This window comes from Anabas testudineus, chromosome 13 (genome assembly GCF_900324465.2).
Source record: "Anabas testudineus chromosome 13, fAnaTes1.2, whole genome shotgun sequence".
NCBI classification, from domain to species: domain Eukaryota; kingdom Metazoa; phylum Chordata; class Actinopteri; order Anabantiformes; family Anabantidae; genus Anabas; species Anabas testudineus.
In genome coordinates this window covers 12,539,827-12,554,753 of record NC_046622.1, presented here as the reverse complement: position 1 = coordinate 12,554,753, position 14,927 = coordinate 12,539,827, and the positions used below count along the sequence as shown (strand labels likewise).

The 14,927-nt window shown below is 39.3% G+C and overlaps 1 protein-coding gene across 1 annotated transcript; it reads right to left on the bottom strand.

The window, feature by feature from the left end:
* Positions 1-1,174: 1,174 nt before the first annotated feature.
* gmps (guanine monophosphate synthase) lies at positions 1,175-14,247 on the bottom strand. Its single transcript, XM_026375223.1, has 16 exons — positions 14,100-14,247; positions 11,468-11,640; positions 11,197-11,311; positions 10,663-10,760; positions 9,563-9,666; positions 9,088-9,281; positions 8,288-8,453; positions 7,927-8,078; positions 7,424-7,597; positions 6,313-6,418; positions 5,982-6,097; positions 5,027-5,152; positions 4,211-4,326; positions 3,968-4,098; positions 3,318-3,490; positions 1,175-3,196 (listed from the first exon to the last, which is right to left on the bottom strand). The coding sequence occupies exons 1-16, from the start codon at positions 14,124-14,126 to the stop codon at positions 3,095-3,097; spliced, it is 2,073 nt and encodes a 690-aa protein (XP_026231008.1). The 5' UTR covers positions 14,127-14,247; the 3' UTR covers positions 1,175-3,094.
* Between the last annotated feature and the right edge of the window lie 680 nt (positions 14,248-14,927).

Genomic DNA, 14,927 nt, shown 5'->3' with positions numbered 1-14,927 from the left:
AGTGAGTGGCTCAGTATTAACTTCTATTTAATGAGAATGATTTGGGTAATTTTATTAAATGTTAACATATAATTATCTTATTAATGCTGTATAAATGAGGTGAGGTTCAAAAGGTGGCACACAGGTCCCTCTATGAACACAAATATGATCCTGGGCCTGGACCACAAAACACATGCACATACACACTTACACGTCAAGTAAATTAATAAATTATTTGAAATATAACAGAATCATCCCATCATTTCATGTCTTCTGCGTTCACTTCGCCCACTTTATTCGTTTGTGCAGCGGTCAAGTCCCGAAGCCAAACTGCCACAGGCCAGGAGTTAATTGCCAGCTGCATGTGGTGACTTGTACAGTTGCAACTTTAAAGCACGGATACTGTTCCAAAGCCGTGCTTCGTCCCCTGAGCGCGGCTCTGTGGCATGTTGATGGGTGACTGAACTTGTCTGCTCTTGTCTCTCAGTCAGTGGGGACAAGCACACACCTGAACCCCTGGCACACAGAGGGACATCTGCTGGGTAACAATGGCTGACTGCGCACAAATGGGCTTTATTAAAAAAAAAAAAAAAACGTACATACAGTGTAGGAGATATTCAGATGTATTTCTTGTATAGTTGCAATGATAAATGATTATTTTCAGTATGCGAGTTTGTGATTGAGCCCTTGTGATCGGTCTCACCTGAGAGACGTCTGACTGATGAACTCTATTTCAAACAAGACCTTTAAACTACGCAGCTGTGTCTGCTGGTCAACAAGTATCACTGTAACTTAGAGGGATGGAGGATACTGTGTCAACGCGTTACACAACAATGGATGTATAAGGAGATATAATGAGAGATACATTTATCGCTTCTTTGACAAGAGCAGGATAAATAGTTGTTCGGTCACTCTGCATATAGACGTACAGTCAGCAGCATACGACTGAACCACAGGCACGTCTGTAGTCACAATCCACAGGACCATTTCAGATCTGAGACCTACAGTGACCTGCAGCCTGTGCACCAGTTTTCTCAAGAAGATCCATAACTGTTATCATTGTTATTAATTACTGTTAACACATCTTTTTTATCTACTGCATTCGGCAGTAGATAGCGATGACTTGTACTTGGTTTAAAGTGTAAAAAGAAAATCTAAGAAAGTCCAAAGTAGATAAGATGTTATATGCGAGAAGTGAGAAGTTTCAACATGGAGATCTTTATTAAAGCTCAGTTTTCCATTGTACAAATGTCATCATAGTTGAAACTGCATGCAGTGGCTTGGTTTGAGGCACGTTACTAAGGAGAATGAGCATTGCCGAACAAAAAAAGATGAGAAAAGAAAAAAGTCAGACATAAATTGCATAACTTAATGTTATTGGTATTACAATTAAATCAATCTACAACTTAATATGTCTGTTATTATAAAGCTGCTGTTTTCTATTGAGACATATGTAACATAAAATACACACGTATAAAAGGCAGAACATATGGAACAACACTAATAGCAGTTAAGACAAGTTAGTCTCGAGTATTTTGCCACTAAAGGTTAAGGATATAACAGAGGATGAGAGGCACAAAGACAAATTCTGGAGGCAAGAGAACCACCATGTCCAAGTGAAAATGTCTCTAACAGGGTACAATACACTTTTAAAACTCAGTTAAACCTGAGCACTATATTCACTGAGGTCTAAATAACAAGACTGTAGACTAGAGGTTATAATGTACTTCATGTGTGACAGTACAGAAGAAAATGAAACAATAATGCCTTTCTGAGACACAGTGAATTTATGTTAGAGGAGGTGGCAACAGACAGTACTCTTAACCCGAACTTTGACACTACACAGCGACACACTCTATAAGGTGAAGTTCCCACTGGATGTATGATTCTGTTATGTTTGATAAAGCACCGAGGCTTTATGGGTGAAAAGAACAGCATGTGCAAAAATGTTCCCCTGCGTAACAAAAGAGCAGCCAAACAATGAAGTGACAACAGCAATTTACACAATGTGGCTATAAACTCTACTGTATAATTTTGTTATTAGTTAGTCCTCTTGTCATGTTTATTAATAAAGAGCATACATATTGCAGCACGAGGAGAAACAGTGTTACATCCTCCTTTCTGGATACATCAGAGTCCAGGTCAGGTCACACCAAAGAAAAATAAAACAATAGAACAGGCACGTACAAAGTTACCCATCATATTGACCTTCTGCACAGCTGCACACCAGTCATCACAACAAAGCCAGTCTTGAGTCGACTGCTGTCCACAACGAGTATTCCACAATAATAATTGTCATTTGGAGAAGATCGCTAGTGGAGCCCAAAATGTTATATACCACCACAGCATATTGTACTTTTGGCAAAACAAAAAGCTTTAAAATTGTTGATTGGTCACAGAGGTTGTCTGTTCAGCCGAATCACTGCACAACAACCTTTCTCATAGCACAGTATACAGGCAGAAAGTGAAAATAAACAAATAGAGAGGATAGTCTTAGGCTGAGAACATTCTGCCCTACAACAGTAAAAGAATAACATCCAACAAAAAGGCAGAAAACATTTGCAGATGTTTAAACTCTCCTGCTGTTCTTTCTTTTTTTTTTTTTCTTTTTTTTAAATCACAATATTGTTTGCTTTCATTTCATTTCTCTCATCTGATAATGCAACCTGAGGCACAACATCAAGTCCACTTCCTGAACATTCACAGCTTCTTGTCACTTGCCTAACATGGTTGTCGTCACAAAAGGAAGCAGCAGTTTAGCTTTTCATCAGAGAGGAAAATTCTTTGTTGTAGATGGAACAAAAACGACAATATATTATCAATAACCAACACTGATCAATGCCTAGCGCCAAAAATATTAAGACCAGGGAGGATTGGTGGAAAGCAGAGTAGTAGCGCCTTTGCATGTGCGCCCGTCACAGTACGGTCTGCCTTCCATCGGAATGTCGGAGAGAGGGGGGGGGGAAAGCAGATGGGAGGGGGAGAGGGAGGCGAGTTGGAAGGAGGGAAGGACAAAAGGGAAGGAGAGGAGTTTGCAAGCCCTCTCTCAAATATGTTGTGTGTTTGTGCAATGTGTGTGAATGTGTGTCCTATTAGCATGACGTCAGGTTATGTTTTATTCCCACTCTGTGGTGCCAGGTGGTTTGGAGGTCAGATCATACATGACTCTGGAAATGCCTGGGATCTTCTTGATCTCATTTACCATCTTCAGCACCACCTGATATATCAAATCAGAAAAAAATGATTATTTAAAACTGAACAAATCCAGAGACACTTTTTGTTTACAACTAAATCTAGGTTAATCCAAATTACTAAGTAAGATTTAAGGGGCTACATACCTCCTCTGGGATATGGTTGCCTGGCATGGCAGGGATACCGGTCATGAAGTCGCTGGTGATAAAGGTACGGATCACCACAGAGCGCCGACAAGATGGCTGCTTTTGCAGTGGGTCACGGTCAAAGTGCAGGGGGGTCAGGATGACCGGCATCTGGCTGATCTTACCAGAGTAGCCTGAAAGTAAAACAAATTGTTCAGACATCTCTACCATCTCTATATTCAGAGACATTTACACTGAATGTTACCCTGCACCTGTCCATTTGACAATGCCAATACTTCAAGTAGAGCCTCTGTCAATTTTTTGCTCACATGACTGTAATGCCTTAAAAAACAACATCTTAATGAAACAAAACTATTTAGACTGTGGACTATTTTTGAGATATACACAAAACATGTCCTAACTATCTACACAGAATGAGGCTGCAGGTATGCAAAGTACACAGTTCTAGTTAAATAGGAGAGTTTACAAAAAAAAAAAGGAGTGGATGGGCCTCAGAAACTGTATTGTTAGAACCGTGGTTGCATCCTTTTTGGATTTACTCAAGCTGCTCACACATATTTGCCATATATAAATCCTACCAAAAATCTGTAATGCTTCAGTACATAAAGCCTTATTCAAATGTCTGAAATCACTCCAGCACACACACTTACCAGACTCTCTCAGGATGGAGTGAGCAACAAAGTCAGCCTGTCTGAGTGTGCTCAGGACCCCTGTGGTCAGGAAGGTTGGGGTAATGTCTGTTGGCGGCTCTTTCACGTGGGACCCAAATACATACACAACTCTGGAAACATGAATGAAGAATTGTAAGCGTCTGTGTGTTCCACTGTGTCTTCTATGGCACATCACTGACAACAGAGGAACAGTAAAACTGTAGGCAAACTTCTGTTTATTACCTATTGATGCTATGGCACATGCGCGGGATAAGTCTGGCCAGGAACATGAGAGATTCCCAGTGTGGAGACTCTTTACTCGTGACGCCGCACACGTAACTATAGGACCGGCAATCACCCTGAGACACAAACAAAGTTATTTTAATGCATTTGTATAGTCATTATAAAAACAGGCTTTCTTTAATTAAATCTTACAGAGCTACAAAGACGATATACCAACAAAAACATTAAATAAAATTTTAGATCAGTGTATGCATATTTGCACTCTTCCTAACACGCTCTGATTTTTTTTTTCTGTTAAACAGTGAAGTTTCTATAAATAAGAGTTTGAATAAGGTTTTAACTTCCAGCAAACTCCCCAGACAGTGAAAGCTGCACATGTTTATGTAACATTTCCAGTCTGACCCACAATTTGAGGTTTAGCTTAAATTTAAACCTCTGGCTTCAAACAGGAAATAATAGGAGACGCCCACACATACAAACAGTCTGAAAGCAATGTTTGGGTGAGGAAAGTCATGCCCATCATTCTCTCCAGGCAACACTGAAGGTCTTTGTAAAATGAGTGGAAAGTGATGTTTGGCCACATTTAACCATTTCTACAGAGCACATAGAGAAAAACCACTGCAATGTCCCAGATTTTCTCTCCTAGACAAGACTGAGTTAAGTATGAAATCTGTGTGGGATCTATGTGGGTGTGCCTCATGGTTAACCACTAAATTATAGTTAAAAAACAAAGAGACAAACAGCAAGAGTGATGCAATGTTTTCTGCTATTCACAGAGATAACTGAATTATTTCTTGTGTTATGAAACCTTTTTACCTGGACGCCGACAGTTTTGATGGGCAACAGGAAGGCATTGAGTGAATGAAGGCTGGTGATCTGCATGAGCTTCTCCTCCTCCTCATCTGATATGCATGACTTGACTCTCTGCAGCAAAGCATGTGGCTGCAGAAGAGAGAGACCGATTTTAAAACGTAAAATTGGACAAATATGACAAATGCTGTTGCAGACATATTTTTACTTATTCTGACAACACTTAAACAAGCTGTTTTTTACTATAATACCACAGATACAACATGTCTAAATAAATCAGATCAATATAGCATGTCAGCTTGAAATAACCTTTAACTTAGCAATACAGCTACAAAATAAAAAAAAAATAATCTAGAAGATTGCAGTTGGATAGTGTAGTGGCAAGTTTGGGGTTCGAATCCCAGCTGCGGCCTACTTCCAGTAGGGGTCTTAGGCAAGACGCCTACCTTATCTTGCCTACCCTTGTACCTTACTTGTAAGTCACTTTTGACAAAAGCGTCTGCCAAATGACTAAATTTAAAGATTGAACTTCTATTATTAATCTAATGTTCTACATGACATGGTAAATTACTGACTAGTTCTAGATTTGTCATTTTGTCAGTACGTAGTGTAACTTCTGCATATGTGATCTTTTTCCCCACATTCTTCTCAGCAGCAAAGTGAAAAACAATGTTAAAAAAAAAGAAAAGAAAAACATCTCTGTTAGATATTGCTGCTATGCAGCCAACAAACCAGCAGAGGTTGCAAAATATTAACTTAGCTATTGACTAAACACCTTCTGCTTTGGTGTGTGGGCAGCATTGCATTAAACTGACTGGTTACAATTGCCCTTGCCAATAGCATGACATCTTTATTTTTGTTATTTTTCTAAACTACAAAATAAATTATATTAGTGTGTACAGTTATAACTAGTCCACACAGTGGTTATGCTCAGACAGATTTCTATCTGTATTGTTCTGACCTTTTTGACACTTGCAGAAAAGTCTGTGATGATTTTGAGGATGTTGTTTGTTTCAGCAAAATCCTTACAGATGTAAGGCTCCTCTGCACAAATCACTCTGATGGACAAACCAGGACCTAAAGGCAAAAGCAAATAAGGAGTGAAGTGTTGCAATGCAGAAGTATTTTGAGTTCGATGGACTAACTGACTGGCTACATGTGAGATAAAAGAGACAGATTAAGGCAAAAGCACATCAAAATTCAACTGAACAAAGTGATTTGTTAATATGGATCAAATTTATGATGTTTTGTTAGACTAGTCACATAGTGTGTGTGTATATTCAGATACTTGCCAGGGAAAGGATGTCGAGAGACAATCTCCTCTGGTAGGCCCAGCTCTCTCCCCAGCGCTCTGACCTCATCTTTATGGAAATCTTTCAATGGTTCGATTACTTTTCCCTGGTGAATCACAAACAAGTAGAAACCGCATTTTATCCATGAGGGAATGAGGGATGTGCTGAGGTGATTCAGTTGTGCATTTATAGAGAAGGGCTGAGAAAAGCACCTATACAACGAATAATATATGAGAACTAAACAGCAGCTTCAATGCTCCTTTGAGTGTAATAGTGCAGGATAATGCTGAAATGTCCTCCGAGAAGCTGAGCATCTTTGAGATACTTAGACATTTGACAAACTTCTAGTTTTTTAGAATCATTCCATGATTGTGTGGAGAGATGAGATCATAAATGTGTCTGTTTATGGGAAAAGCAAGTTAAAGCTATTATGGGATTTTAAAGACTATGAGGGACTGCATGATAGCTCAGCCATTCTGAATTACATAATCTCTCCTCTTGTCTGCAATAGCAGATGCTCTTTTTACGCAGTCTTAATGATTTTCGGTGCAAAGCAGAAGTAAATACAACTCGTGCATCAAGAAGTCCTAGATGTAGAAGTCAAAATTACAGAAGAACCAGAAATTCTAAGAGGCTGCACAACCAAAGAATCAAACCGTTTCTGGTGCAAAGTGCTGCAAAATCCATTAAAGTCTCATCCGTCAAAGCAGCAGTAATCTGCTGTTCCCAATACCTGTTTTTACTTCAACTTAAAATATTGAGGGAACTTCAAGTTATTTTAGCACTATGAAAAAACATTTTATAGCCACGTAGGCTATGCAACATTCTCCACTACTGCAAGGTACTGTATAGATATAATAACAAATATATGAGAGACAGTAGGTGAAGAAAACATGTGCAGAGGTAAGATGTTGACATGTATAATTAACAATGACCCTTAGTATAATCAGTCTTCACCTACTGACAGGTTTTCATTTTTGTGGCTTTTCCACTTGACTATCACAATTCAAAAAGGCACAGTGGATTTAAGTATGTAGTGAATCATGTCCTGGAATATACACAGAAATGAATGACATTACAAAATGTGTAGGCGTGTTAGTATATGTAATACCTCATCTCTAAGTTTGCGGATGAGCTCAGTGTCGTTGTGGTGCGTTTTGATGACCTCTGCTTTGCCGCTGGCAATATGAGACGCACTCTCAATGAGATCAGGCCTCAAGGTACCCTGGGCCAAGAAAACCTCCTCTGGCTTCAGATTCATCTCACCAATCACTTCATTTGCCACCTGTGAAGCAACACAATTTACAAAGTCAGATTCAACTAGTAAATCAAAGAAAAATTCTAAAACAAAAACTTTTAAATGAATAAACTAAATAAATAAATAAATGCACAAAATAACTGAGCTGAAGTCACAATGTGATAATTGATATGTAATGCATGGTAACAAGGCTACAGACTAGCTAACAAATTTAAAATGTAAAAAAAACAAATTTAGTCACACACATCTATTAAAGGAAACAAGATGCACCAGAGCTCAATTTTGAGTTTCATGGCAAAGGCTGTGAATACTTATTTACATATCACATATTTCTTAACTTCAAAGCTAACACTAACTTTGACAAATGTGTCTCCAATAATTTTCCTTTTCTCTTCTGGATTTGTAGTCATATTCAAGGTCTTGCTGATGCGTTTCCGTGGTGTCCTATCCTCCTCAGATATGGGAAGAGTTGTTGTTCCATTATAAAAGGTATGAGCTGCATTCACCACTGAAGAGAGCAACATTTAAGATGAGAGGAAAAACAGAGATCACATCATAGACAAAGTAAGTATAATGAAAAGAGTTCCAAAATTGTTAATGACAAAATTTTCTCAGCAATTGTAGTGCAAAGAGTTATACAATTATGTCAGCACAGGACAAGTCCAACTTGTTATTAGATAGGTAGGTGTTATTATACCACCTCTTCTTCGCTCCTACCTTTGACTTTGATGCCCAGCTTGGTGAGGGCCTCCTCCACACTCTGGCTCTCTCTTTTCCTCATGAAGCCATTGTCAATGTGAACTGCTATTACCTGGTCCTGGTTTAAAGCTTTGTTAAGCAGAGCTGTGCAGACTGTTGAGTCAACTCCACCACTCAGCAGCACCTGAGGAAATCATCCAAAACTAGTTACTAAGTAAAGTAAATATATAATGTTGCTGAACTAGAATCATATTAGCCAGGTAAACACCCCATGCCACATTTCTGGCATTTTATCTTCTTGCAGGCTGTAAAGAAAGTGATCACTACAGCTTTGTCCTCACTTTACTTCTAATTAACTCACCAGTTCTTGGGAGTTACACAAAATACCAAATACTACCAGAGGAACATGCTCTGACACAGAATAGTAACAAATAGTGAGGTATGTAACCCTTTAACTTTAGTAGAGGAACAAGGCACAGAGGTTCAGTGTATTTCTTTAAATATAAATCCTCTGCTTTGAGCCCATTTTCTACACTCATTTATTGCCTTCACACTCCCCTGAGATGAAGCCTAGTTTGAAACTGCTCCTATAGCAGAGTTTAATTTGAGAATTGAATTGGTTCTAATTAACTTCCCACCAGTTCTGCTGTCATCACTCTGAGCAGCTCCCACACTTCACACTCAAAAACACAACAGTAGATGTTCAGTCATATTATACCCATAACACATTAAATATGCTGATAAAATATTAGTTCTGTTATCTAATTTTTGGTTTGAATAAAAACACACACACACACACTCAACACAGTTTCACTCACCAGCACTTTAGATTTGTCGACTTTTTCTCTGATGTCATTGATGCAGGTCTGTTGGCGGTTCTGTACAGTGAAGTTATTTGTGCATCCTGCAATCTCAAAGAGGAAGTTTCGCAGCATCTCCATGCCTCGCTCTGTCAGGTCAACTTCAGGGTGAAACTGTGTCCCATACAGTTTCTTCTGTTCATTAGCAATCCCTGATGATGATAATAGAGATATGTACTGTATTGTTGCATTCCGGTGTTTGAGGGCCACTTTTAAAGAGGACATTTAAGAAAAACTAGTACAACATATAAATTAGGATTTCAGATTGATCTGAAGAAAAACACTCAACATACAGATTAAACATTCTTCTCACAGGCTGTGTCGGGTTTAAATACACACACAGTCTGAGGCTTTCTAAAACAAACAAACAAAAAAAGCATTTTTTCCCCTTCCTTCCTTTCTAATTTTGGATTACATGGAGCATGTTGCTCACCCGCAATGATGTTTCCTGATTGGGCCACCACTTTAAAGCCATCAGCGACTTTATCTACACTGTCTCCGTGGGTCAGCAGGACCAGTTCCTCCTTCTGAAGGCCTCTGATAAGACAAGCACACATAAGATGTCAGAAGATGATGTGTTGTGTTCAACAACATGGCACATTATAGTTGTTTCTTTTTCAGTATGTGCATTTGAGTTAAATGTGAGAAGTTGACTTTAATACATTACTATATTCTTCTATTTCAGACTCTACAGTATTTGTTAAACAACCAGGGGAAATACGACTGCTGGAACGCTTCAGCAGTTTAAAAAGCAAATATGGCACTGGAACAAACCGGCTAAGCAGCCGTTGTGTTGTACACACTGTCCACATCTTCTTAATAGAGAAAATGGCACCATATGGTTGCTGATTAATCAATAAGTGTTTATTTTTAGTGATGAGTGAGTAGATGACTACATTGACTATATCAGGCTAATCCACGTAAAAAGGACTTTTTTCTTTAGCTGTTTTACATCAGCAGAATGAGTGTTTGCTGCCTGATTTACATTCAAATTAGCACAAGCATTAATTATAATATGACTCATTTTACAAATAAATATCAGGCCTTTAATTATGTGACGTTATACGGTGATGGTAGCAATTTCTGTTGATAAGTAAGGTGTTCAGTTTATACACGAACCTTCACACTAATACTGACATATTTCTTAGTAACAGCTACAAAAATGCATTATCTGACAATGCGTTTGATAAAATTTCTGATCAAATCTCAGAATCTGATTAATAACAGAATACAATGTAACAATATCGAGCTTCAGTGACAGATAACGAATGCCTGCACAATGTCTTAGCACAACACAGCTCACCGACAGTGATTCACAGTGGCTTCTCTAGACATACTGGATGTTTCATTAAATAAAAGGACTGTATTTCAGTAACAAATTAACATACATAATTAGTATATATTAGTATGTAACACCTTCAATGCCCTCCCCCTGCAGCTACATGTGTGTACAGCAGGTAAACGTATGATGCTGGCAAAAGAAAAATATCACATATTATAATAACTTGTGTTGTCTGCATGATAAATCATTACCTGAATAGGGAACAAGTGTTGTCAAGTCCAATACTGAACACTCCATCTTCCCGTACACTCTTTTTGTGTACTGTGCCACCAAAAACTTTATTCATCATCTGCAACACAAATGCACACACACACACACACACACACACACACACACACACACACACACACACACACAACAGAATTATCGTTTTGACATTTCAATATGAGTCCTGTGATGCTACATCTTTCTGCATCACAGAAAAATGTGATAGAGAATGGATGGCTGGACATTTTAATTTCCGGGATAGCTAAGAAAATTGAGCGAGTAATGCTCCCATCTCCCTCAGCTAGTGTCAAAGTGCCCTTGAAGAAGGTGGTGAAGTCCCAGGAGAGCTGAACAGCGGCCTGGTGTAGCATCATAGCAAAACCCGGCTAATCTCAGTGACTAGGTTTTAACAGAAATGCATGAGCAAAGGCACTGTGGAAGACAGATAGCCGAACTAATCTTTACAAAAGCTCCCCTTACACAGTTGTGTGTATGCATGCATGCATGTGTATAGTTACCTGCATCCCATAGCAAATACCAAGGACAGGTTTTCCAATGGTGAATATGGCAGGGTCAAACCAGGGGGCATCTTCTGCATAAACAGAGGCTGGACCTCCTGAAATAATAATTGCCCTAAGAAGGCAATGAAGAGAAGAACAATTAAGTTAATATGGATTATAAAACATATGAACAAAATATAGATAAGTTTTCACAAAACAGTGAAATAAGGACAATAATGTCTCATAAAGATATAATGTAAATATTGAATAAAGTGCATTTCATGCTCACCTGTAGCCCTGTTCTCTAATAGCAAATGCTGGGGTCTCTAAAGGGAGTATCTCAGAGCGTACACATAGCTCTCGCACCCGTCTGTCAATCACCTTGCCATATTGAGCCCCAGCATCCAGGATCGCCACTGCTCCCTCACATGACCCATTCTGCTCTGCGCTGTTGATCTCCAGCTGTTGACACACACATCAAAAAAAATAATAAAATAAAACTTTTAATTTGTTCAAAGTCCTTGCAGGGTTTGTTCTGAACTTAGTGAACAGACAAGCATACACAGTGGCAAGAAAATGTATGTGAACCTTCATCTAATTAATGTGCTTAAAATAATAAAGAAATTCTGATCTTTTATGTTTTATTGAGAACAACCATAAAAACCTCTGTGATAGTGGAAAAAGTATGTGAACCCTTGGAATTCATTACTGGTTGGTTGATGTTTTGTCCACCATACTTTACGATTGAGATTATGTTTTCATAATGATATGCAGTGACCTTTTTACGTTAAATGCAGTGCTGTGTATTCTTTCCAAATAGTTCAATATAGTCCACAAAAGATTTTGCCAACACCGCTATAGAGTGTCAATGTGGTCTTTGACAAACTTGAGTTGTGCAGCACCTTCATAGTGTCCTGTCATTGACACTCTGCTTTTTCAATGTTTTATCTACTGTAGACTCATGAACACAGATGTTAGCCAGTTCAAATGATGCCTTCAAATCTTTGGCTGTCACTCGGGGTTTGTTCTTTACCTCAATAATGAGTGTTTGTTGTGCTCTTAGGCTGATTTTGACTGACAGCCCACTTCTTGTTAGAGCAGCCACAGTCCCAAAGTGTCTCCATTTGTAGATTGTTTACCTAACTGTAGACTGGTGAATTTATTTGACATCCCTTTGTAACTTTCCAGCTTTTTTGTAAATCAACAATTCTTGATCGTATATCCTCAAAGCTCATTTTGGCGAGGCACGGTATAAAATAAAAATTAATAAAATAAAATATTTGTCAATTGCATTACCCCTACTCCACACCTCCAAACTAATTTTCTTAACTTGTGTTAATGCCCGACATCAATTCGCTTTTTTGAGGTCATTATTTCAAAGGTTCACATTCTTACACATACTTGCACTGTGAAGTTTTTATGGTTGTTTTTGACTTAGATCAGATAGCATTTTACGCCAAATTAATGCAGAAAACCATTAAATTCCAAAAGGTTCACATACTTTCTCTTGCCACTGTATGCTTTAAACAGAGGGTTTTGTGACAGGACACTATTGCACAAAAAAATAGGCATGCCTGGTTATGTGACAGGTGAAAAAGGGTATCCTATTCATTCTAGACTTTACTGTGCTCTACCACTGATCTACCCATGGAAAATTCTACTCAATCAGGCCTAACATAATTATGGACATGTGAGCCATAACACAGACAAGACAGTCACTTGGGTGAAGTGTGCTGCAACCACTCAGCCCATTAAGAGAATCACATGAAACCCACAAGTTTGTCAAAGGTTCTTTACTTGTAGTAAAGGTCCTTGAACCACTACAACAAATCTAATGAGGAACGACGTTCATCTACTGTGCTTTGACACAACCCTGTCATCTATTTTCTATCTGTAATACTATTTTATGAATACACGCGTTTGTGGAAACAATTTCAGTACAAGAACTTAAAAGAGTCAGATCACTAACAGCTAATATATGTCCATATACGAGTTGGACGAGGAGAGCCAGATAAGAAACATGATCCCACGTGGTTAGTGCAAACACTTCCGCCGTCTCTAAAAACAACTTGCATTAGCCATGCTGCCCATCGCCTCCGATTTGTTGTCTAAAATAGATTAGACGTGATTATAACACACTGTCACCAATCATTGCAGCTCGAGCAGTATAGCTACGAGGCAAAATACCAGACAGCTATAGCGCAAACTTTACCACAGCAGCTGGTAACAGCGGAGTAGTGCCTCCCGTTATCACACCGGCAACACAAGTTGGGTCCTACTAGCTTAGTGACGACGTTAGCAACATGTCAGTTAACGTTAGCTCAAAGTGTCACAGCGGTCGTGCGAAATAAATTGGTTTACCAGAAGCTCAGTGTCTCTTCCCAAAATCAACACCAAAACATCACAATGCAAGACTTTAGCTTAGCAGCACTGTCACTGCGAATTCTACACGGCTAAAGCTAGCTAATAAATTACATATGTAGCATGCTAGCTCACATAATATAAACAGTAGTAATTAGCATTAGCCTGTTAGCATGCACTGTGAGTAGCTGGCTAAGTTAGCGGAGCTATGCTAAAACCCACGCGGTGCTTGGAGGCAAAGGGTCTTGGGGGGGCTCCCGATAGGAAGAAGGCAGAATATACTTAAGATTACATTTATGCTAAACGTCACGGAGATATCCTATCTGGCTAGTTAGCAACTATGAGCAACATGTTAACGTAACACTGCAACAGGCACAGAGCAGCGCACTCGGTGCTGTTCAGCGGCACTGGTGGTAACGTTACACGCTCTCTAACTTTCCCCCCGAGGTGCAAACAGGCCGTAATTAACCAGGGGGGGCTACACCCGCAACCAGGGTCCTAACATGAAGTCGAATGGGCCACCCAGTACCGGAGCACAGGGTAGTCCCGGCTCCACTGACCTTGCTGTCTCCGTTGCACAGAGCCATGGAGGACCGCCGTGTTGTGGAATGAGCTTTCCACTTCGCCTCGGTGTCCCAGGTCTCACAGAGAGAGAGAGAGAGAGAGAGAGAGAGGGAGCTAGTGGTTAGTTCCTGGCTCAGCACGCCGACTACTGTTTGAGCAGCAGATTGGGTTGATGGTTGATGGTGGACTGTCACTGTCACAGTCACAGTCACAGTCAGCCCTCTGAGCCTGGGAATAACTTTCAGAGTGGGAGCAGACTAAATAGATGTCACTGTGGGACATGGGTGGAGCGCGAAGTTAAATCCAAATAATGCAGTGGAGAGTGGGCAGTGGGGCCTGGACTAGACAGCATAGGAACATTTAGTACATTATGAAATGAAAGTATAAATTGAATTTAATAATCCAGAACTTTAGCTAGAATTTAACCAGTAGCATAACAGTTGTTTTTTATTAGCATAAACAGACCCTCCTAATTTACTGTAGGCCTATTTGTGACACTGCCAATCACGGATTAATACAAACAAAACAATCTCAAGACTTTTTCAAAAATAGTAGATAATAGATTGTATAAACAATGTCAAATTCAACACTGTGCTGAGCAAGTTTTATAGTTTGTGTTTATCTATATAGCTTACTCCGATTAAAAATGTGACACTCACAGTGTCAAAGTCTCAAAATAGTTTTCAGGAGGGCAAAGGCAGTTGTTTTCATATTGAAGGTGGAAAACAGGGTGTAAATGTGTAGTAAAACTTAAACAGACCTTTCTGAAAGCAGGTATTTGGACCACATGTGAAACTACTTACATGAGTAATTCCAGCATTGCA

Excerpts from the sequence above, each read along its gene's own strand:
- gmps (XM_026375223.1), bottom strand. The coding sequence starts at position 14,126 with ATGGCTCTGTGCAACGGAGACAGCAAG. Across the intron at positions 9,282-9,562 it reads ATCAGGAAACATCATTGCGG|GGATTGCTAATGAACAGAAG; the intron begins GTGAGCAACATG and ends TATCATCATCAG. Across the intron at positions 7,598-7,926 it reads TTGGAGACACATTTGTCAAA|GTGGCAAATGAAGTGATTGG; the intron begins GTTAGTGTTAGC and ends GTTGCTTCACAG.